This window comes from Delphinapterus leucas, chromosome 18 (assembly GCF_059928025.1).
Source record: "Delphinapterus leucas isolate spDelLeu-1000000601 "Yukka" chromosome 18, BTC_Dleu_Yukka2, whole genome shotgun sequence".
Lineage (NCBI taxonomy): Eukaryota > Metazoa > Chordata > Mammalia > Artiodactyla > Monodontidae > Delphinapterus > Delphinapterus leucas.
This window is the reverse complement of record NC_143146.1, coordinates 15152093-15176167: the sequence shown is the minus strand read 5'-3', so window position 1 is coordinate 15176167 and position 24075 is coordinate 15152093. Positions and strand designations below refer to the sequence as shown.

The following is a 24075-nucleotide window of genomic DNA, read 5'->3' as shown; positions in this document are numbered from 1 at the left end:
TTTGCACCAGGTGTAAAACCTCAAAGTTCTCCAATAAATCTGTTGTCTTTTAGCAGTCACAATCTTGGTACACAGGATGTGTTACCTTATCCCAAGAAGCAGTGAAATCTTGCACGTCCACTATCATTTTACCATCTGATGGCAGCTGAGGGTTGCACTGTGTTATCTCATCAAGTAACAGAAAGTTCTACAGAAAAAGGAAAAACAGATTGTTTAACCTCCAGGAGAAAAGCATAAACAACAATAACTGCTTTCTTGGAATTTGCAGTAAAAAACTTTATACATTTTGCCAACTGTACTTAAAGTGTAGGTTCACATCAGAACAGACTAGGTAATATGCGGAATATTATATACTATTATAACGATATACAATAAAGTCTACAGATAGTGTATGGTATAGTATGATATATATTACATATATGACAAATAAAGAGTTCCTGGCCCTGAGGCTGTCTTTGTAACTTTCTTAACAAGTGTACTGGTTCCACCCTAAGGAGAAACTGTGGCAGCAAACTCCAACACATTTAAAAGCTTGATATTTCCATTGTTTTACTTTTGTGTTACTAACAATAAACAAAAGAGTTGGTAGGGAATTATTCCGTAAACATTTACTGAATCCCACCATGTGCCAAGCACCATGCAACATTGCTAGGAACACAGAGAGGAAGGCCATTCCCAGGCCTGCAGGTATCAGGTGGCACTGGACAGGCTGGGAACACAAGACCTAGGAAAACCCTGGCTCTGCCTGTTTTGGGTCGTGACCTTTCCCTGGGCACTTAAGTACACTCTGCTTTACTCCTCACGCACGTTAAATCAATCACTGCTTGTCATTAACTATCACTCAAGTCACTGTTCTAAGAATGAAACGCTCTTATTAAGTTTCTGTCTCTTAAAAAATAGTTTACAAGCATCTATTCACAATCACTTGTCTCTTCTCCTTAGTCAACGCCCTCTCTCCCCGACAGCAGGAATGGCCACACCCTCCACTGCTTGCTATTTTCACACCCCTTAGCAGCTATTCAATGCAATTCAGTTGAATAAAACCAAGTCCTGCGAACCACTACTGAACTAACATAATCATATATAGGAAAACTCCCTCTTGCCCTGCAAATGCTGGACATAATTCAACAAGAAACAAACCCCAGATTTTAGCTGGCACCTGGCAGCCTGGAAGGAGGCCCTCTCTCTCCAGCCTCCCGAGCAGATAGGTGTAGCCATGTGACTACATCCAGGCCGGTGGAAAGTGACAATGTCCAGGACCTTCATCCACCCCACGGCCTGGGCCTTGGAGGTTACCAGCTGGGTCAAGGCCACATGCAGAGGAGTAACAAGAGAGAAGTCTGGGTCCCTAACACCCTGGAGGATCATACTAGCCATGGAACTTGTTACAGGGAGAATTGCTCACCCCGATGAAAAAAAAAAAAAAAAATGTTAAGGTCCTAACCGCAAATACCTCAAAACGTGACTTTATTTGGAAATAGTGTTGTTGCAGATGTAATAAATTCAGGTGAGATCACACTGGACTAGGGTGGGCCCTCAATGAAATATGATTGGTGTCCTTATCAGAAGAGAGACGCAGAGACACAAACAAGCAGACAACAGCCATGTGACGATGGACACGGAGGCTGGAGTGACGGCTGTTAGGAGACAAGGTACACCAAGGTTTGTCTCCAGCCACCAATAGCTAGAAGAGACAAGAAAGGATCCCCCTTATAGAATTCAGAGGAATCGTGACCCTGCTGACACCTTGAAACTGAACATGAGGACTTACCTGGTGCTGCGGTGGTTAAGAATCCGCCTGCCAACGCAAGGGACGCGAGTTCGAGCCCCGGTCTGGGAAGATCCCACATGCCGCGGAGCAACTAAGCCCATGCGCCACAACTGCTGAGCCTGCGCTTAAGAGCCCATGTGCCACAACTACTGAAGCCCCTGAGCCTAGAGCCCATGCTCCGCAACATAAGACGCCACCGCAGTGAGAAGCCCGCGCACCACAACTAGAGAAAGCCCAGGGGCAGCAACAAGACCCAACGCAGCCAAAAATAAATAAATATATAAATAAATTTATTTAAAAAACAAACAAACAAACAAAACCTGCTTCTGTGCAGGAAAAGGAAGACGAGATCCTTGCATTTCTCTCAAAGACCAGCCGGCGGGAGATGCGATCCTCTCGTTCCCACCTCCTCTCATCCAGGCTCACTGAGAACCTGAACACTGGGCACGGCCGCTCCTACCCGCCCCGAGCCCGTGTCCAGCAGGAGGCAGGATGGACAGTGGTCTGAGGACTCCTCTGCAGGTTTTCAACCACTGCAGCCTGAGTTCTCTCTCCACACCACCTCTCCCATCGTCAGCCAGGTACCAGCTCTCGCCTGTTCTGCCGCAGTTCATCCCTCTCCCAATTCTCCTTTCCTCTTGAAACAACGTAATTTCAGAATCTCACTTGCTATTAACCATTTCAAATACTGATATGCCTTTTCTTTTGCTGATTCCTTCCCCAGCCCTCCCCAGCACCACCGACCCTCCCCCAACACCACTCCCTCCTGATCTCTTTACAACACCTCTGAGAGTGTCCAGCACGCTTCAACCCCTCCAGTGAGCCATCAGCACCTATGTCCATATCCCCAAGTGGCCTCTGCCTGGACACCCTGAGTACTAACTAATGCCACCCATCCTTCTGGGTCATCTCAAATGCTAATCCTCCTGGGAACCAGCTCAGGAGGATCCAGGCTGGCACTGACCTCCCTACCTCTGAATCCTCATAGGGATATAAAGTCATAAAGAGGGGAGACACTGGGTGATTCCTGCACTTACACAGTCCCAACTCCATCTGAGACCAAGCCTTGCACAGAGTTGGCCCATCATGGGTATCAGGCTAAGGGAAGGAACAGACTACATGGCTGTTCAAATCAGTCCAACCGGTGACTGCGTGGCTACAGCCTTACATAGTCTGAGCTAACAGAGCAACGAGCAAAAGGTTATACGTGTATGTTATACATCTTGTCTAAACAGAAATTCCAATTTTACCTTAAGCGTGTTACCAAGATAAAAAACCTCAATATTCAGGGCTTCCCTGGTGGCGCAGTGGTTGAGAGTCCGCCTGCCGATGCAGGGGACACGGGTTCTTGCCCCGGTCCGGGAAGATCCCACATGCCGCGGAGCGGCTGGGCCCGTGAGCCATGGCCGCTGAGCCTGCGCGTCCGGAGCCTGTGCTCCGCAGCGGGAGAGGCCATAACAGTGAGAGGCCCGCGTACCGCAAAAAAGTAAAAAATAAAAACCTCAATATTCAGTGTATGTATGCTAGAACAGAAATTCCCCACTTTCAAAAAAAAAAGAAAAAGTATGCCTTAAATGAGGAATTAGATCTATTGAGCACTTGTCTACAAATAATACGTCTGCTAAGGCAAAGAAGTTACAATCTTCCAGGGGTTAAATGAGACTCCATTCAACACATGACCAGCTTGTAAAGTTGCAAGAAGTGCTGATTGCATTTTTCCCCAAGACTCAGGCTGATGGAAAAGGTGAAATTAAACTGCCATTAGAGCCATGAAGTGCAGACCCAGAACACATCATGAGGGCAAGTATCAACGTCAGAACTGCAGCCAAAAAGACTGACTTCCCAGGGGCTGGTAGGGGAAAACCTAAGCAGCTTTGTGAACAATATAACCTCAGAGACACATTTTACTGGATGTAAAAGTCACTGAAGACTTTTAGTGCGTTTAAGTTAAGACAAGATATTTTTAATCCTATTGCAGTAGCTCAATGCCAAGACCTTCAGTCCCCTTTCATTACCAAGAGAAAAATAAGGGGACCATCGCACCACCTCCAAGGTAGCCAGGGGTGGTGGATTTTCTTCCTAGGACCCCCCAAACATGACCTGAGTGGAAACCTTGGAAGACGGCCCATCCAGTCTACTGAGTCCCAGGCTGCAGAAGGCAGTGGGGCAGCAGGGCTTAAACCACGCTCTGTTCTAAACTCTACGTGCCCACCACGCCTCCAGCCCGTCTATGGTCAAACCTCACCTAGTTTTCTTCCATTCTTGCTGCCGTCCTCATCTTCTAATTAGGCATTAACACATCTAACTGAGAAGCAGGGAAAGGAAGAACACAAATTCTTGCTCTTCTCCTCCCCTTAGTATTCCAGGTGACTTTGCAGCCCCAAAACTGAAAGGAGCCCACAATCCATCTCTCCCGTTAAGGGGCTTAGAATACCCCTGGGGAGTCACAACACGACCACCCCACTTGACATGACGCTGGGCCGTGCAGGGCTGGCCCTGCACACAAATGGAAGCCCTAGATCAGTGCGAATGAAAGTGCTGGGAGAGGGGCATGGGGCTGCTGGAGGCTCAGCAGCATTTGCTTAAATCAAGGACTGATGAGAAGGCAACCCAGGGGGCCCAAAAAGTGAGGCAAAACCAGGGATGAAGGTGACAGGTCACACAGACAGCCCGTCTTCCCCCCTCCCCCAGCAGAGTGGAGGGTCGTGCGCTGTGAAACACAGCTGCCAATGGAGCGTAGCGTTTAAAATTTTGATTCTGCAAGTAACATGGAAACTTTGAAGGTCTTCGGACTAAGACCAGATGATGAAAACAACACGTAAATAGAAATTCCACATGCTAGAAGGTACTAAGAAGGCAATGTAACAAGGGTTTAAAAACCCAGGCTTGGGCTTCCCTGGTGGCGCAGTGGTTGGGAGTCCGCCTAAAAATGCAGGGGACACGGGTTCGTGCCCCGGTCCGGGAAGATCCCACATGCCGCGGAGCGGCTGGGCCCGTGAGCCATGGCCGCCGAGCCTGCGCGTCTGGAGCCTGTGCTCCGCAGCGGGAGAGGCCACAGCAGTGAGAGGCCCGCATACCGCAAAAACAACAACAACAACAAAAAAAAGGCTTTGGGCAGGATCCTAGTTGTCATTTCCTAGCTATGTAAGGATAGCTGAGCTATTTCACCTGTTATAGGAACCTGTTTCCTTATCTGTAAAGTGGGGACACTAATGCTTATCCCATTCAATTGCTCTCAGGATTAAATGAGATGACATGCAAAGGCTTCAGGAGCGCCCGGCAGCTGCGGCAGCAGCAACAACAAAACCACAGCAGCACAACAGACGTGTGAAGCCTCCATCTGGACAGCTTACTGTGTCACTAAGAACGTCACTACAGTTCCAGGATATCCCTAAATGTCCTCTTTCAAGATGTGAAAGCTTCATAAAAGAAATTTTATTGAACTGCATGGACCATCCCTTAACAGTGTTGCCAGAAGCCCCCATCAAAAAGAATGATTAGGGCTTCCCTGGTGGCGCAGAGGTTAAGAATCCGCCTGCCGATGCAGGGGACACAGGTTTGAGCCCTGGTCCTGGAAGATCCCACGTGCCGCGGAGCAACTAAGCCCATGCGCCACAACTACTGAAGCCCGCGCACCTAGAGCCCGTGCTCCGCAACAAGAGAAGCCACTGCAATGAGCAGCCCGCGCACCGCAACGAAGAGCAGCCCCTGCTAGCCAAAACTAGAGAAAGCCCATGCGCAGCAACCAAGACCCAATGCAGCCCAAAATGAATAAATAAATACATAAAATTAAAGAAAAAGAAAAGAAAGAAAGAATGATAAATTCAGGGGAGCAGAACTGACCCCGTATAACTGATCTGTTTTATGGGCAATAGCTTTTTATATTATAGAAACTTCATCATAACCTTTTATGGCGACTGAATGATCAAATAAAAATCACAGCCAAAGCTATCTAACTTCACAAGAGATCCATTACTGGCCATCCATCACTATACAGAAGTAGGAACAAAACAAATTAGATGTGTTGTAAAGCCCAGACACTCAAGCTCACACCCAGGCCGGCTCACAAAGCCAATTTATCTTCATTTTACACCAATTAATAAACACACAACTCCTTAAGTATCTACAGGTTCTTATCTTGGTGATGTAAATTATTCACCCCTGGCAGTTTACAGACAGATTAAAAAGAGAGAGAGAGAGAGACTGTGGGTATGGTAGGAATCACAAGTTTGAAGGGAAGAGGGCAGCTAGAGATAGGATTACACGTAAGTGAAAAGAGAACAGGGACAAAAAGGCAGATCGAAAAAGCATACTCAGAAATCAACAAGCAAACCATCTACGGAGGAAAGAACCCATTTTTAAACACAGAGAATGAAGTGAGACTGAAGCCATGCTTCCTACCCAAGGAACAGAGACCTCTCAGCATGTTCATTCCCTCCCGGCCCAGAGAGGAATCCTATTCACCCCAGGACTGAACACAGATGTCACCTAGTCAGTGGAGTTAGCATAGGAGATGAGATCTGTTTGCTTCTCCTACTTTCAGACAACTTAATCGTCTTGCAGTCATTACTCGACAAGAGCCCTGTACCGCTGGTACTTATACTACTGCCCATAGATGAGCAGGCTCTTAAGATATTTATAACGCACCCTCTGTCAGAAGACGGGAGTACTAAAGACTTTCTGGAACAACCACCAGCTTAGGCAGTGAGAGTTAGGTCTCACCTAACCGGCACACAGTGACACCAAATAAAAGGAGGCATTTCAGGTAAAATCCACCTACAAGTTAATAAAGTTACTTGTCAGCAAACCTTGATTCTTCGGATGCTGACGACTGCTTCTGACACCTTCTCGACGGCCGAAGGGAAGAAGAGGGTGACTGTCAACCGCACAGCCCCATACAGTGTCACCGCCACAAACACACGGCTCGCTGTGATCACATTGCCAAGCGTCACATATGTGGTGAAGGTGACAAAAACAATGATTTTGCTTGCAACAAAAAACGATGCCAAATTCATCCCTCTAAGGTAGGAACTTCTCAGAATCTTGGAAATTTCCTTCCTGGAAAAGAGTAGGAAATAGATTTTAAAAGAAGCATCAACATCCAAGACATGAATTCAAGTGTCCTGTGTGAGTGGCCTCTACCTACGGAGTAGACACAGATGAAGATAAACCATCCCTCACATCATGGAGATACTACACAGTGTACACCCGGGGGCCCGCCCGACACAAAGACCACACACTCCATCACCACTTCACTCTTCCAACTAAACAGAGGCTTAGTGTCACATTTTAAACATTTTGGGTCAATCAGACTGGGTTTGAACATTCAGTCAACATCCATTCATTACCAGAAGCCCTGTGCCGGGCTCCTCACTGATGACAGAAAGACACAGCCCATCCCCCTCCAGGAGTTGACAAACTCATAAAAGAATAGAGAAAACAACCCCAAAATTGTGAGACACCAAGGCATTAGACAGAGGCGCCAGCACGGCCCCCACGGGAGCGCAGAGCAGAGGCGTGTAACTCGGAGTAGTAGAGTCCGGGCAAGTCACACGCATGTGGACCCTGAGGAGATGAGCTGGAGTCAGTCGGGCTTGGCAGAGGCCAGAGAAAAAGTAAGATGAGTGTATTCCCAGCAGAGGGAGGGGCACCCACAAAGGTGCAAAGTGAGAGGTGACACGGTGCTGCCCGAGAATTCTAAGTACCCTGTGCTGGAGTATAAGCACTCATCAGATATTTAAGTCAAAGATGGAAAAAAACTCTACAAACAAAGCAAAGCAAAAAATATATTTATGGCTTTGTTTGGAATGAATAATACTGACTCATAAAGTTTGGCCCAATGTAAGTACCCAACCTTTATAATCTCCCCATTTGTGCTACATTAACATAAATTATACTTTTAGTTTAAATATCGTTTTAGACGTCAACATCTTAAATCACTGTTTATTTGGAATCTGTGCTATTAAGAAATACTTGGGGGCTTCCCTGGTGGCGCAGTGGTTAAGAATCCGCCTGCAGGGCTTCCCTGGTGCTGCAGTGGTTGAGAGTCCGTCCGCCTGCTGATGCAGGGGACACGGGTTCGGGCCCCGGTCCGGGAGGATCCCACAGGCCGCGGAGCAGCTGGGCCCATGAGCCATGGCCGCTGAGACTGCCCGTCCGGAGCCTGTGCTCCACAACGGGAGAGGCCACAACAGTGAGAGGCCCACGTACCGCAAAAGAAAAAAAAGAATCCGCCTGCCAATGCAAGGAACACGGGTTCGAGCCCTGGTCCGGGAAGATCCCACATGCCGCGGAGGAACTAAGCCCGTGCGTCACAACTGCTGAGCCCACGTGCCACAACTCCTGAAGCCTGCTCACCGAGAGCCCGTGCTCCGCAACAAGAGAAGCCACGGCAATGAGAAGCCCGCGCTGAAGAGTAGCCCCCGCTGGCTGCAACCAGAGAAAGCCCACGTGCAGCAACAAAGACCCAATGCAGCCAAAAAAATAATAAATGAATGAATGAATGAGTGAATGAATGAATGAGTAAATAATTTTTTTAAAAGACAGAAATACTTGGAATTTAATTTCTGTATAAGTAAGAGGCATATATTTTTTTTCCTTTAAGAAGATGGTAAATGGAGGAGCAGGTTAAAATGACGTCTCCACTGCTCTACTTAACCCCACTGCCACATGTTGGGGGTGGAGTGGATAGTAGTTAAGTTCACCTTAATGTGAAAACTTGGTAAGACTTCTAAACCATTCAGTAAATATGAGATAAATTATGAAAATATGCTGTATATATACAAACACTTACCTTCTCAAACTGGTAATAAGGTCTGCAAAGGACTTTTCCCAGCCATACATTTTTATTATTCTGATGCCAGTTATCACTTCATTCATGGTCCTGATCCTGGTGTCTGTGAAAGCTGCAGTCTTACTCCTAAGGGACAGACGTGAGAGATGAGCCTTAGTGACCACAGCCCAACTTTCCTTAACAGCAGCAACAGTGGCACAGCCAGAGACCAGGGATCAAATGATTCCCTACAGCTCTTTTGCGCAGACAGGCAGGTCCTACTCAAAGTAGAAATGGAGAAGACTTCAATTAGGAAGCCAACCATTCAGCCCAATTCAAGAAGTAACTTGGAGAACTTGCAGTATCCACTAATGAAGACCCAGAATTAATCAGGTACAAACCATCTGCCCAAGGATGTCACGGTCAGGTAGGGGAGGCAGAAAGACACCCGACTCTAACAGGAAGACAGTGGCTGTGCTGTAATAAAATAGGAGTAAAGTGCTGGGGAGCAGAAAAGATGGGGCTGTTAATTCCACTGGGAAAGGAGAACAAGACAGCCTTCAGAGACCCGGTAGCATCGGAACAGGGCCTCAAAGGATAAGGAACATCTCTCCATAGCAAAAAGAGGAAACGAAATTCCAAGTAGAGAAAAAAACAAAAAACAAAACAAAAAAAAAAACACACGAGGCTTCCCTGGTGGCGCAGTGGTTGGGAGTCCGCCTGCCGATGCAGGGGACACGGGTTCGTGCCCCGGTCCGGGAGGATCCCACATGCCGCGGAGTGGCTGGGCCCGTGAGCCATGGCCGCTGAGCCTGCGCGTCCGGAGGCTGTGCTCCTCAACGGCAGAGGCCACAACAGTGAGAGTCCCGTGTACCGCAAAAAAAAAAAAAAAAAAACACACGGACACACACACAAGAACTCAATGAGCTTCAAACAGCACAACATCTCCATCCCCTGACAACCTGCACAATGACCCACCTCCAACCCTCTGGGACCTGCTTCAAGTCTAACTAATCAGCATGAGGCTCTCCATCACCAGCCACTTTTCTATCACATAGGCTGCTGGGAATGTGGGGCTTTAAAAAGACATACGTAGTAAGATCAATCTTGCCCTTGGGCTTAATGGAAACATTGAATTAAAAACAAGATGCAAACATATACACACCTGAAAATGGCTCTAACAAAACAAGCATAACAAAAATAGATGCATATGGAATTGAGCCCGTAAGATCATTACAATTTAATAATGCTTAAATAACACTATCCAATGTACATTCCGCTTAAGGACACTCTACTTGTTCAGGTACGGTGCCGGGAGGAGAGAGCGAATGCTGTCACCTTTCCCGTTTCAGGATCAAACTTCAGCTTAAGGCTGGAGCATCTACTGGCTAAGCCTAAAGGGTCTACAACACATGCAAAGAGACCAAAGAAGGCATTTTTGTTTTGTTTTTGAACAAAAGCATCAAGCAGATGGTGGATGTTACCAGTTGCATATTAACACTTTTTTACACCAGTGTTTCTCTTACCGGAGTGATGAAAACAACTTCCCAATGCAGCTTTGCAAAGGCAGAAGAATAATTAGAACCGCCATCCCAGCAAGACATGATATTCCTATTTCCATCCAGAGCAGGATGGTCACTATGATAGCCTGCAGTGGCCCTGCCCACAGAAAGTGCAAGAATATCGTTACCTTAAAAGAAGAAAAACAAAGTCTTCTTAGGAATGTATAAAAACCAGACCAGTGAGGACACAATTTAGAAACAATCTTCTGTCAAAGAACAGACAGGAACCTAAACAGAAATGATCACAGTGGGTTTTAAACCTGCTAAAGCAGAAATCAAGTATCCACCCCAGGTGATGCTGTTCTGGGACAGCATGGGGCAAGGCTCAGGGACGTCCAGGGAGAAGAGGACCGGCAGTGCCCGGAAGATTTCAGTTTTGTCCATCCCACAAATGAGCTCAGGGCTTCCTCACAGTCCGCCCCAGAATTCAGCCCCTGTCAAGAAGGGCCACTCCAGGAGCACCCTTAGAGACGCTAACCACGCTGGGCAAGAACACTGCTGCCTATTTATTATTAGAAAAATTAAATTCTCATCTAAAGGACAATACACACTGTTACATCTAATAGGCACACAGAAGAAATGAGAGTTGAATAAAGAGAACTCTTTGTCTTATGTCTTCAAAAGAATCCTGGCCACCTGGCATCCCAAAAAGCTAAACACAGTAAGGACAGGAAATGGAAAAGGATCCCCCAGGGGCAGCTTACCTGATCAAACCTGTTCACATCGTTGGACAGCAGGTTGACTATCTGGCCTGTGGTGGTCTTCCCCATGGCCAAGTTACTCAGGCAAAGTGCCTGAAACAAGAGAGGGTAACAGAGAATTGGATCCCTGCGGTGATACCAAGTCACTCTTAGAACATAACAAAACAGAGCACGTTTTCATGGGGTCTTGAGTGGTGTCAGGACAAGCAGCATGACCCCTGACAGCAGGGCTCTAGGAACCCATGTTTACCCTTTGGCTCCTCAATGTGGCGACAGCCATGCCCACAAGGACAGCAAACAGGGGCCGACGCAAAATCTCCCACCTTTTTTTTTGATGAATCTGGACATGCCCCAAATATAAAGGGATGTAGGTTCATACTTAGAAGCCAACTAAAGTAATTTTAGGCCATATTAGATGAAAGCAGGGAAGCTGCCTGCAAATCAATCGTTAATTTTGTGTGTGACATCATTTCAACACTGTATTCTAAGTTTCCTCATTCTTTGAACGGAAATAACTCTTCACCGTGCATAAGATCATAGGGTACGTATGACAAATGAATGGCAGATTTGTTATCTACTATGTGGAGGAAACCAGGTGCTCCTGGAGATATATTTACTGATAGTCATGTCTTCTCATCTTTGGAGATGGGACAAGATATATGCCAACACCTGTAATTCAGGTGTGAAGTGAACACTAAACACAGTGCCACAGGGAACTGGGGAAGGTTTCTACCAAGTGACACTGTGGTGAGGGAGGAGCTTGGACAACGAAAAGGATAAACTGTATGGAGAGAAGGGAAGGGCAATGTGGGTGAGAGGAACCCATGCAGAGACTCCAGGGAGGGAAAATGCAAAATCTGGCTAGAAAGGTGGTCTGGGAAATAGCTAAGGAGTTTGGAAGGCAACATGGAACGGTCAATGTTTTTTCACATTAGAGAAACTCAACTTTAGGAAAATTAAACTGAAGAAGTGACTGCCCAGGAGATTTTTGGAAGAAAGGAGAATTAGGGGTCAGTGAAACAGTCAAGAGGTAACCAGACTGCGCAGTAGAGATGTGTGAATGGTAGCAAAGGGCCACTGAAAACACTCTTAAAGGTGAAAAATGCTTTGCAAATATGAGCGAGGGAGGGAGGGAGGGAGGGAGGGAGGTGCCACTACAGGAAAGAAAGAAACCATACTGTGCCTTAACTTCTGAAAGCTCTCTTGAAAATAGGTTTAAAGCCTGCTTTACATACAAATACATGTTAATCCCTCATGAAGAAAATACTTATTTTAAAGAAGTAGCTAGTTTATCCCTAACTTGAACAACTAAAAGAAGGCAGAATGGTGTACCAAACTCTGAGTTTAAACTGATCATCAAAAAAAATCAAGACAACTGCACCTAATTGGAATTGATGGACCCAAAGGCTGGTTCTGGAACAAAAGTTAACATGAATCAACTATAACACTGCAGCCAGGGACTTCCCTCGTGGCGCTGCAGTAAGGAATCCACCTGCCAGTGCAGGGATGAGGGTTCAAGGCCTGGCCCGGAAAGATCCCACAGGCCGCGGAGCAACTAAGCCCGTGCACCAGAACTACTGAGCCTACGCTCTAGAGCCCGCGAGCCACAACTACTGAGCCTGTGCACCACAACTACTGAAGTCCGCGCACCTACAGCCTGTGATCCACAATAAGAGAAGCCACCACAATGAGAAGCCTGCGAACCGCAACAAAGAGTAGCCCCTGCTTGCCGCAACTAGAGAAAGCCTGCGCGCAGCAACGAAAACCCAACACAGCCAAAAATAAATTAATTGATTAATTAATTAATTTAAAAACAAAAAACAAGTCCTTTCTCTGCTCTGGTTCCCCTGAGTGGTGAGCTTCAGGCTGAAAGACATTTAGGAATTGCTGTCCCTAAAGGAGAACAGTCACCACGCTCATGGCAGGGATTTTGCGCTCAATAGTTCAGAGGCCCCCAGGCAGACTACAAATGGTGACAAAAGGTGTGGAGCCCCTTGTTTGTACAGACTGGATTCGTCACAAACTTGCGAAGTCAAGAATTCCAGATAAAGTCTTCCAGCCTTCACCTGAAGATCATGAAAAATATGGTGGGGATCCACAGCAACCTCATAAACTGCATATTGTTGCCAGAATAAAAAGTACAAAAAGACATCCACATTGGGAGAAAGATATAATAAAGATGCTTGGGTTACAAAAAGCACATACCCCTCAAGTTCACAAGAATGCCCCTTCAGTGAATGCAGAACTGAAAGTGGTTAAACATTTGGTAAGAATCAAGCCCCTGAAGCTGCCACAAGGTCTCCCAACAGAGGAAAACATGTCCAGCACGTGTCTCAGGAGCACTGCAGAGCTGGTGGTGGGGTGGCTTCAGAGCCCCACGGACCAGGAAGTGAGTAAGTCCTGATGGCCTCGCAGCTCCAGAGTAAAAAGTGCAAGTCACTTCTATTTAAAGATGGTGAGAAAGTGTTCTCATTAAAATACGGGGTTTTTTGTTTGTTTTTTTTTTGCGGTATGCGGGCCTCTCACTGCTGTGGCCTCTCCCGTTGCGGAGCACAGGCTCCGGACGTGCAGGCTCAGCGGCCATGGCTCACGGGCCCAGCCGCTCCGCGGCATGTGGGATCTTCCCGGACCGGGGCACGAACCCGTGCCCCCTGCAACGGCAGGCGGACTCTCAACCACTGCGCCACCAGGGAAGCCCTAAAATATGTTTTAAATTCTAAAAACAAACAAAAAAGCAAAAGCAAAAACAAAACACTGCAGCCAACAGAGAAATCAAGGATCTGTCAAAAGAAAATCAGTCATATTCCACACAGGATAAAAAACAGAACATGAAGTGACAGTAATATTATTAATGAGGAGACAGAGCTTACAAGTCAACTGCCAGATTTCTGTTTCCAACCATGAAAGAATAATTGGTACTGGACTCGCCCGCCATTGTAAAACTGCAAAGGTGGACAAAATATATGAAAAGCAGCTGTTTTCAGGCACTGAATGACAAGCAGGGCTAAACTGTAAGCCTAGAGAAGAGGAGAGCCTGGGACTGGCCTGTCTTTCTGCCTGGGGGTATCTTCTGCCCAAGCAGAACTACAGTTTCACTGAACTGAAGAGGGAGTTGCAGAAACGGCTGGAATTTGGGAGGAATAGCAGAGGGTAGACCCAGAATATCTTGTGGGGATTTACCAAAGGGACTTTGCCAGAACTTCACTGTCCGTGAGCAGGGTCAGACTCCATGAAGCCTCTGTGAGGTCACGCCAATGCCAGGAGACTAGAGTTTCTGCCTACCTAGAAGAAAGAGTTCTTCTTAAGCGCCTCAGACATTCACTTAGCTGCCAGGAAGGCCATGCCTTACGCTGTAGAGTAGAGCCATGCACTTGGACTAAGTTCAAAATGAAAATAATTGCCCCAGATAGACAGACAAGACAAACAGAAAGATAGAAAGAATGAATAAGCCAATCCTAACAAGACCAATCTACCAGGAATTCCCTATCAGAACAAATACCCTTTAATCCAGACTTCCTATAATGTATACTTCATAACACCCAACATAATAAGACAATTATTAGACCTGCAAAGAAGCAAGAACATTTGACCCATAATCAAGAGGGAAAAAAAATACAAGCATTAGAAATAGACCCTGAGATGATCCAGATTTTGGAATTAGCAGACAAGAACTATAAAACAACTATTATAAATACGTTCAAGGAACTAAAGGAAAATATGGTTATAACAAGTGAATGGATAGGTAATTTTTTTTTTGTTTTTGGCCTCGCCACACAGCTTGTGGGATCTTAGTTCCCCAACCAGGGATCGAACCCAGGCCCCCAGCAGTGGAAGCACAGAGTCTTAACCACTGGATCACCAGGGAATTCTCTGGATAGGTAATTTCAGAAGAGAGATGGACACTATCAAAAAGAAGCAAACAGAAATTCCAGAACTAAAAAGTACAATATGAAAAATTCACTAGATAACTTTAATATCAGATAATTTCCATTGCTCTGTGCCCAGATTCATTAAGCCTTTCTTTAAGTTTACAACCTGAAGAACAAACAGAAAACAGAGAACGAGAGCAAGATTGGTTGAAGAAAAGAAAGCCTAAGGGTTCAATGGGACCATACAAGCAATGAAACACACATGTAATTGGAGTCCTGGGAGAAGATGACAAAATAGGGAAGAAAAAAATATTTGAGGGAATAATGGCTGAAATTTTTCCAAGTTTGGTAGAAAATATTAATTTAGATACCTAAGAATCTTAGCAAACCCCAGAAAGGATCAAAACAAAGAGACCTATGCTTGGGCACATCACAGTCAAAATGCTGAAAACCAGAGAGTAACAGTGTTGAAAGCAGCCCACGAAAAACAACGCATTACATACAGAAGAAAAATAATGCAACTAATAGCTGACTTAACAAACTCAGTTCTGTCACTATGTGTGGTGATGGGTGTTAACCAGGCTTACTGTGGTCATTTCTGTACACACACGCACGTAGACACATACATACTATACACTCTATATATATACACACACACACACAAAAATACTGAATCATTTTGCTGAATATCTGAAACTAATATGCTGTATATCGATTATACCTCAGTTTAAAAGGAGGAGGAGATAGTGGAACAAAATGTATAGAGTGCTGAAAGAAAAGAATAACTGTCAACCCCAAATTCTATAACCAACAAAAGTAAATATCCTTCAAATGATGAGGGTGAAATTGAGACATTTTCAGACAAAGTCTCAGAGACTTTCTCACCACCCAACCTGACCTTTAAGAAATTATAACGGATATTCTTCAAGCTAAAGGGAAATGGTACCAGATGGAAATTCAGTTGTAGAAAAATAGAGAAACCAAAATGACAAACAAAAATACAGGTAAATATAAGAGATTGCGTTACTCCTTTCCATTTCTTTGCGAAACAAACGGCTGCTTAAAAGCAAAATAATGGTAACACCGTACTTTGTACGTTGATGTAAAATAGATAACAACAGTACAAGGGATAGGATGTCACTCCTATACGTTTCTTACATTTTATGTAAAGTAATCCAATACTAACATGCAGAAAGAGACTGTAATAAGATGCCTATTTTAATCACTAAAGCAAGATTAACAATACGAGATGCTGCTAAAAAGCCAACAAAGGAATCAAAATGGAATACTAAAAAATATCTGATTGACTGAAATAAGTCAGGAATGGAGCCCTGCCACCCAAAAAGAAGGAAGATGAAACAAATAGAAAATAAACAGTAAGTAAAAGGCTTAAGCCCCATCACATCAATATTTACACTAAAAGCAAACATACTAACACTCCAGTTAAAAGCCAGAGACTGCCACACTCACACTGGATTAATAAAAGAAAGATCCAGCTTGTTGTGTATGTGACATACACTTTAAAGTAAAAGGATGGAAAAAGATGTGGCATGCAAACAGTAGGCGCAAGAAATCATGTGAGGCTATATTATTATCAAAGTTGATTTTGAGTCAAGGAATTAAACTACCAGAGATTAAGAAGGACATTTCATAATGATAGGATAGTCAATTCACCACTCCTAAATGTGTATGGATCTAATTACCGAGCTGCAACGTCTATGAGACAGCAACAGAACTATGGAGAAAAATCAGAAAACCCCACAATCATAGCAGGAGTTTTTAACATCCTTCTTCTCAGTAAATGTAACAAGTAGACACCACCCCCTCCAAAAAATAATCAGTAACAATACAGAAGATTTGAATAACAAGTAACCAACTTAATCTAACTGACATTTATGGAACACCACACCCAACAATTATAGGACAGGTTTTTTTCAAGTACACATTGTAAATTCACCAAGACCATATGCTGGGGTCATAAAATAAATCTCAATACATTTCTAAATATAAAAATGGTACGCAGAATGTTCTCTGATGACAAGAATTAAATTAGAAATCAATAATTTATATCTTATCTAAAAAGCCCAACTATTTGGAAATTAACATATTTCCAGTATGTTAATATTGGAAACAAATAAAGTATCACAAGGGAAATAAGAAATATGGGTAATCAATTACATGTCTATTGCCCCCAAGAGCCATCAGCTAGTTGAGTTCACAGACGTCATAGTCATTTATGTCATCATGATCATAAAAACAGCTACCATGTATTCAGCACATACTACAAGCCAGACACGGAATAGAAAACAACCTTATTTGTAAGAATTTTTTCCTATTTTGCACATAAGAAAATAAACTGCAAGTATTCATACCTGACAAAGAATGGGCACTCAGTTACTTGGTTTTGTTTTTGTTTCGAATGAAGCAAAGTTACAACTTGTGAAGGAGAGAAATGTTACCTGCCAAGTCATTAAACAAAGGATGTTGCAGCCACCAGGCTGCCACGTTACTGCCGGTCCCCTGAGGGAACTCGGGATGGAAACAGAATGCTGGTTGGTCATGAGGCAGTCAACTGCTGCAGCCACCCCTGTCATGCACCCTGAGGAGACTAAGGATGAGAAAGCACAGGATACTGGCCCCAGATAGCCGGGGTGCACATCAAAGGAACGATTTCAATGAGCCCAGACTTGCATCTTGCTATACACAGAAAAAAGCTAATTTCATTACCTTGAGACGTCTGGTTTTCTTTAATGAACAGTAATCTTTTGATGTTCTGACTACCCAGTCCTTGTTGCAAAAACCCCTTTGTATCCTGCCTCGCCCCCTGCACCCCCTTGCTCTTCAGAGTAGTCCCTCAGAGTGATCCGAGCATCCTGTCTCCAGGGCTTGAGGTCCTGACAGAGTCCGCTAAATAAAATATAACTCTCAACTTCTAGGTTGTGCTTTTTTTTTTTCAGTCCACACACTGCTCCTCATTAATGTATAAAATTAAACTTCAGTTCTAATAAAATGTACATGTTATAGTTAAAAACACGTCACATCCAGTGTAGAGAAAAACATACAAATAAATGCTAATGTCTTGGTTCTATTTTCCTTTAAGTTGACATTTTACAAGGGGATACTATTTGGTTAAATCTGTTTTCCTTGTGAAAGAAAATAGTTCCACCATGAGAACAATAAAAGGCAAACAAACTGGAATCAAATTTGCACCATGTATGTCAGACGCTAAATTAGTTAGTAAGCTATTAATCTTCAGTAAATCAAGAACACCTAAATATAGATAAGAATTATATTATAAAAGCCTACCAATTTATTTAAAGGGCAAAGAACATGTACAGGAAATTCACTACAAAACACACAAAAGGCTAATGAAAATTCGCAAATACTCAAATTCAAAGAAACTCAAAATGTGACATCCACGTTTGGCAAGGGTGTAGGGCCATCTCATTTCACTAAAGAGAACGCACAGTTAACTCTAGAAGGAAATCTGGCATATCAAAAGGCTTAAAATGTATACACTCTGAGAAATTAAGGATGTCTCCAAAGGTTTAGCTTTAATCAGGTTCATTGCACTGCTGTTTGTTAATACATAAAAACTAGAAAACAATCTGAATATCTAATTACTGATTATACTAGAATCCGCATGGCCTTTAAGAACAATATTATGAATTGCGAAGTACGAATTCCACCCAAGCAAGGATCCATTTATGGTGGGTTTCTATGGCATGGGAGGTGGGGGGTGGTAAATTACATATGGGGTCATAAGAGAACTCTATAATCTAGGCCAAAACATCGATTTTGTTCAAATTTTTAAAAAAGAAATCCAAGAAATATTAGTCATTCATTTGAAAAATAAACAGTGTGTCTTTCCTCAATTATTTTAAATCAGCAGACTTCGTGAAACACAAAACGCAAGTGTGGGCAGATAAATGTAACCATCAAAGGAGCAGAGGAGAAAAGAAGCTTCTTTCCACAGAATTGAGTTTTCCAGACTGGTGAAAAGTATTATCCCTTTAAGAATCCAATCTAAAAAAAAAAAAAAGAATCCAATCTTCATTTTAATAGAAATGCTCCCCAAACCGTTCTCCAATAGTCCTTTAAAACAGAAGATGGGAGCTGTACTTCATCATCCTCATGATGAAGATTCCTCATCACTAACATGACTCTTTTCCGAGGCCAATGATCCTCAGTGTGTAGATGCTCCTCCCTCCTACGAAGTGCCCAAAATGGCCATGCTTTTTGGGGTTTTCATACATTGTCATTCCATCTTGTCCCTTGCCATCAGGCTATCCCTTCAAGAGGCTATCTCACCATTAACTACTGCTGCTTCTCAACTAGGATATGGCTTCGTAATACTGTAAGTGAGTCAGAGTAAACAGGCTCTGAGTAGGAACCTAAAGGACTTTCAGAACAGAAAACAGGCACTGTGTCACTTATTCTGCACTTCTGGCTTACTTCCTGGTTCACGGCCCTACCCCCAGAGTTGAGCTTGTCAGACAATGCAGTTTCTAGGTACACTGGCTATTACTCCAACAGGCAACTAGGGTGAGAATATGTTTAGCTCACCTAAAGCAGAACATTGCTGTATTTTTCCCATATTGTTGCCCAGAGGTGCTTAGTAATGCTGTCACACCTACTTTCATGATTGCATAATCTAAAGCCATTAATCTCCGCTTTGAGGGGAGAAGCCAAAATCTGCCTAATACCTTCCACCCCCATGAACACGACTGACCTCTATAAAACTAAACACATTCCCTCTATGGTTCTGTAGGAAAAAAACCTACCGAAGGAAATGAAAAACAAAGTCAATGCGAGATCAACCACATGCTGCTCTCTCACCTGACAACTCCACTGCCCTTTTCTGTCGTTGGCCTGATGTTCCATGGCTGGCACGCGAGCCAACACAATTACTCAGAAGCTCTCTGCAAGCTTTGAAGGATGTGGCATTTACCTCCTGTCCTGGAAGAACTGTTAGCTGTCATTTAAATTCTGCTGGCCACCTTTTACCATTATACCACAAAACCTACTGGATTCGCCAGAATGCCATGTATACAGAGCTGACAAGTGAGCCTCTGAACGTGAGAGTCATAATGCGGACCGCGAGAACCACTGGGGGATGGGAGCCTGCGATATCTACCCCAAGGTCAGGCTAAGGACGTGAACTCCTCAGGAGGAGTTTCTTCACATTCTCTGACCTCATCCCCTCTGGGGGATGAGTCCCTGAGGCAGCACCCTGGGAATCCCCCCAAGCCCTAGAGCTCCTGCAGTGAAGACAAGCAGAATATGGCCAGGCCCCCATTACGACAAGTCTTGCCACCAAGACTGCCAAACCCTTTGCTGGTGACCACACAGCATGCTAAATATTACTCCCCATTGTGGGGGGGCTGGAAGGGGCCGAGGTCCTTGAGAACGTCCCAGAAAATTTGAAACAATGAACTAAAAATAGGTGTTTACATGAGTGAGATGGTGGTCAATATATATTGTTTTAGGAAAATGACTACAGTTTAATTAATAAAGTCTATGATATCAATGCAAGGAATAGATAAGGCAAATTCATAGACGTATGTTCAGAGCGAGGTCACATTCCAAGATACTGGCTGAAAGACCCTTTACCCTTAGACCCTTCCACCACCAACTGCTCCGTTTTAAAGAGAAGCCCCGATGACTGGTTTACCAAGCAAGAGAAGTGAACAGAAAGATGAACCACACAGCTGTGGCAAAGGTGAGCTAGTAGGGCAACAGGAAGAAGAACCATGGAGAGTGCTGAAAACCCCATGACAAGGAGAGAAAGGAGATCCAAGAACATGCATAAATATACATTTTAGGGTTTGGCAAGAAAAGATAATCTTAATGAGAATACAAATCAACTGGCCCCCCAAAAGGGTGGAGGAAAAAAGACTTCGATCAACATTTTTAAAAAATGTATCGTGTTTCCGTACTTCTAAAAAACAAAAAAAAAATATAGAAAAAGTATTTATAATCCATCTTCTCAAAAATGGCACTGGCTCAGGACTTCCCTGGTGGCGCAGTGGTTGAGAGTCCGCCTGCCGACGCAAGGGATGTGGGTTTGTGCCCCGGTCCGGGAGGATCCCACATGCCGCGGAGCGGCTGGGCCCGTAAGCCATGGCCGCTGAGCCTGCGCGTCCGGAGCCTGTGCTCCGCAACGGGAGAGGCCGCAGCGGTGAGAGGCCCGCGTACCGCAAAAAAAAAAAAAAAAAAAAAACAAGGCAGTGGAGAGACTGCTGCTCTGATGAACGGCTGAGGAGCTGATAGTGGAATAGCCCCACTTCCACTGCAACCACATGGGGAGGCACTGGATAACTGGCAGTACAAGACTGATCTTTGAGAAAAGGGACACCCACGAGGTGAACACGGTCACTGCCCTGGCTCTCAGCCGCTTCACAACTGTGGCAGCGAACTGAGGCCCAAACAGCACAGGAGTCCCATGGAGCCGAGGCAGAGGCCAGAGACTGAGTCAGCTGGAGCAGCTGGCAGGCTCCTCCAGGGCGAGACGCCAGCCAATAAAGAGGTTTACCAAAAAAAGGGATCTTGGGAGCCTCGGGGCACAAGGTAGCCCCCTACTCTTCACCCCGTCCCCCTGACACACACACATAAAAAGAAATATCCAGCCCTAGATGGCAGTCAGTACTGCTGAGGTTTAGAAACCCTCCTCTAAAACAGACTTACTCTAGACTTGTCCTAGAAAAGACTAACACCAAGGCCTAAGAAGACCCACAAGAAACATGGGGCGTGAAGGTGGAGTCCCACATGTTAGACAAGCTTGGGAAAAACACCTTAGGACTTCCAAAGATCTAACCTAACAAAGCATCAAACCAAGCCTACACAAGTTCAAAGACAGATTTGGGCAAAATTCAACACTCTTCAGAAAAACATCAGAATGCAAACCTACAAGGGAGTTTTCATAACGTCCAATAAACAATGTAAAAGTCCTAGACACACAAAGAAATTTAAAAATGTAACGCACACAAAAAAGAAGGCACTCTTCATAGTAAAAACAAAGTTGACCCAGACATTCGGTTTTGAAAGACTTAAAGAAACTGCTATACATACATTCCGAGTGTATACATTTGTCAAAAATCAAATGCACAAATGTGTGCATTTATGTAAAATACTCGAGTTGATTAAAAAATAGTGAAGAGAAACAGAACTTTAGTTACATGAAAACAGAGCACTCAGTATTAAAGTGTATCGTATACCCCAAACTTAGGAATTTAGTTACATTAACTTTTGATGGAAGGGTGTAGGAATTTTATTGTTGTTGCTGTTGTTGGGGAATTTTTGAAAGGAAGCAAGTATTGCCCATTTGCTTTCAGACTGGCTAGCTAGTAAAAACCTATTACCCTGGGTCACACACAGCCCACCTCCAGGGGGGACTTAACATTGTCACTATGAGAACGGCACAGCTCAAGTGGAACAGTGTACTACCATACTCAGTCTCCCATAAACGATTACAACAAAAAATCCCATCTGAAGGTCACTTCGGCATATCCCAAAACATGGACCAAAGAGACACTCCATGTAAGGCCATGAATATAGACATCTTTTACCCTGAGACTAGCAAACACAGGGAGTCTGTTAGATGGACTATCAATGCAGCCAGTGAGGAGGTAACCGTGCAGTCAATACAGTGACAAAACTGGACACAAGCTGTATACATAATAAGACTGTAAGTGTATGGATACGTGTGGCTAGGTAAAGGCTGGAAAAGAATCTGCAAAACGATACCTGCCATTATAGGATGATGGCATTTGGGATACTTCCTCCCCAAATTTTTGGAATGATGGTAAGCAAAAACAGCAATACTTAAGAGACTGAGAGCTTTGTGGATTCCTATTACAACTATGATTTCCTAATCAACACTTTTCTCCCCTTCTATAATTAATCGCTCAGATCTGGCTCCTTTCAATTCTTCTTTTCTCCATCTCTCATGAATATTTCAATGAATTAAAAGGTCTACATACTAACTCACTTTGCTATTTTGTCTAACATGTATTTCTGCCCACTATTGTACTAGATCAGTTCACGTATACATGAGATGAAATAAGACATTATTATATTCTTACAATGACCTACTACTCTCATCTGTGGGGTATCAGGAGCAGTTATTGAGAACTAAATGCTTCACCAAATAGACGAAATGGTAAGAGTTAATGAATGAATGAGAGAACGAGTGAATGAATGGCTTGTAAGATACTCAGACTGCACCTCCCAGACCTGACTTCCTTTCCAACCCTTATCTCCATGAGGGTCCCTTGCAACTTCATGCATGGCCATGAACAATAGGCTTCAGGTGCATTTTCCTAAATCACTGCTCTGATCATTTACTACCCTACTAAAAATTTCCAGGGGTTCCCCTCTGCCAACTAAATAAATCCAAGGTCCAACTAAAACTCATGATCAAGGCCCTCCATCACCTGGTCCCGATATTCCTTTCTAAGTGTACCTTGGAGCCTAGTGCTCTCCTAAATTTTTATGCCAACTGTGCTTCCACAATTCCCTGAATAAACTGTTTCAACATTCCATCTCAACACTGCTCAATGCATGGAACGCCCCCCACCATGTGCATACACATAGACACACATACACATACACAGACATCCCCTCCACCAATTGGAGGGATCCTTTCCTAAACCGTTAAGTCTGTACACTTGTGTACCACTTAGCACCCGTACTGCTATTTCATCTGATTATATTATGTATTTGACCCTTCTGTGACTGAGTGCCAATAATAAAGATGATAGGAATGTCTGAACATTAGCTAGATACCAGGCACTATGTTAAATGCTTTACACAGATTGACTCGTTTAATCCTCTCTACAACCTTAAGAGTTGGGTACTGTTACAAACGAGGAATTAAGGCTTAGAGCAGTTTGCCTAAGGCAAACATCTACAAAGAGGAAAGCTGGGCTTCATACAAAAGCAGTCAAACTACAGAGTCTTGTTATGCTTACGAAGCCCACCCTCCTAAATTTAATAAATGACTTCTGTAAAAAGCGCGGGAGTTACTTTATCCAATGCTCCCAAACCCCATGAACCAGATATTCTCTACTCCAACGTTTCAACTCAGGAAACTGAGGCCCTGAGAAGTGAGTTCACTCACAGTTTAGCAAACAGCAAAGTCAGGATTGGATCTCAGGCCTGGCTGTTCTCAGGGTCCACACTCACAGTCTTCTACCCTATCCGACCTGCCACAATGTCTTCTACAAAGTACCTGTGCACCTGGCTCAACACCTGATGGCTCGGTGCACACGAGATTCCCAGCGCGGAATCTGAGACACAGGAGGCCTACAGAACAGCCACCACCCTTCAGGTCTACAGCTGCAATTTTGAAAGGGTATCTCCACTGAGAAAGGTTAAACTTGCAGCCCACATGATAACC

At 44.3% G+C, this 24075-nt stretch overlaps 1 protein-coding gene and 1 pseudogene across 1 annotated transcript in view; one reads left to right on the top strand and one right to left on the bottom strand.

Annotated features, from left to right (window-relative positions):
- The window catches only part of ABCC4 (ATP binding cassette subfamily C member 4 (PEL blood group)), a 217450-nt gene that overhangs the window by 129529 nt on the left and 63846 nt on the right, over positions 1 to 24075 (bottom strand). The window contains exons 5-9 of the mRNA XM_022576930.3: positions 10810 to 10899; positions 10070 to 10233; positions 8565 to 8690; positions 6580 to 6829; positions 86 to 187 (exon numbers count right to left, since the gene is read on the bottom strand). Of these exons, the coding sequence (XP_022432638.1) occupies positions 86 to 187; positions 6580 to 6829; positions 8565 to 8690; positions 10070 to 10233; positions 10810 to 10899 (732 nt within the window). The remainder of the gene's footprint in view (positions 1 to 85; positions 188 to 6579; positions 6830 to 8564; positions 8691 to 10069; positions 10234 to 10809; positions 10900 to 24075) is intronic.
- On the top strand, positions 12664 to 16450 carry LOC149746826 (large ribosomal subunit protein uL30m pseudogene; annotated as a pseudogene).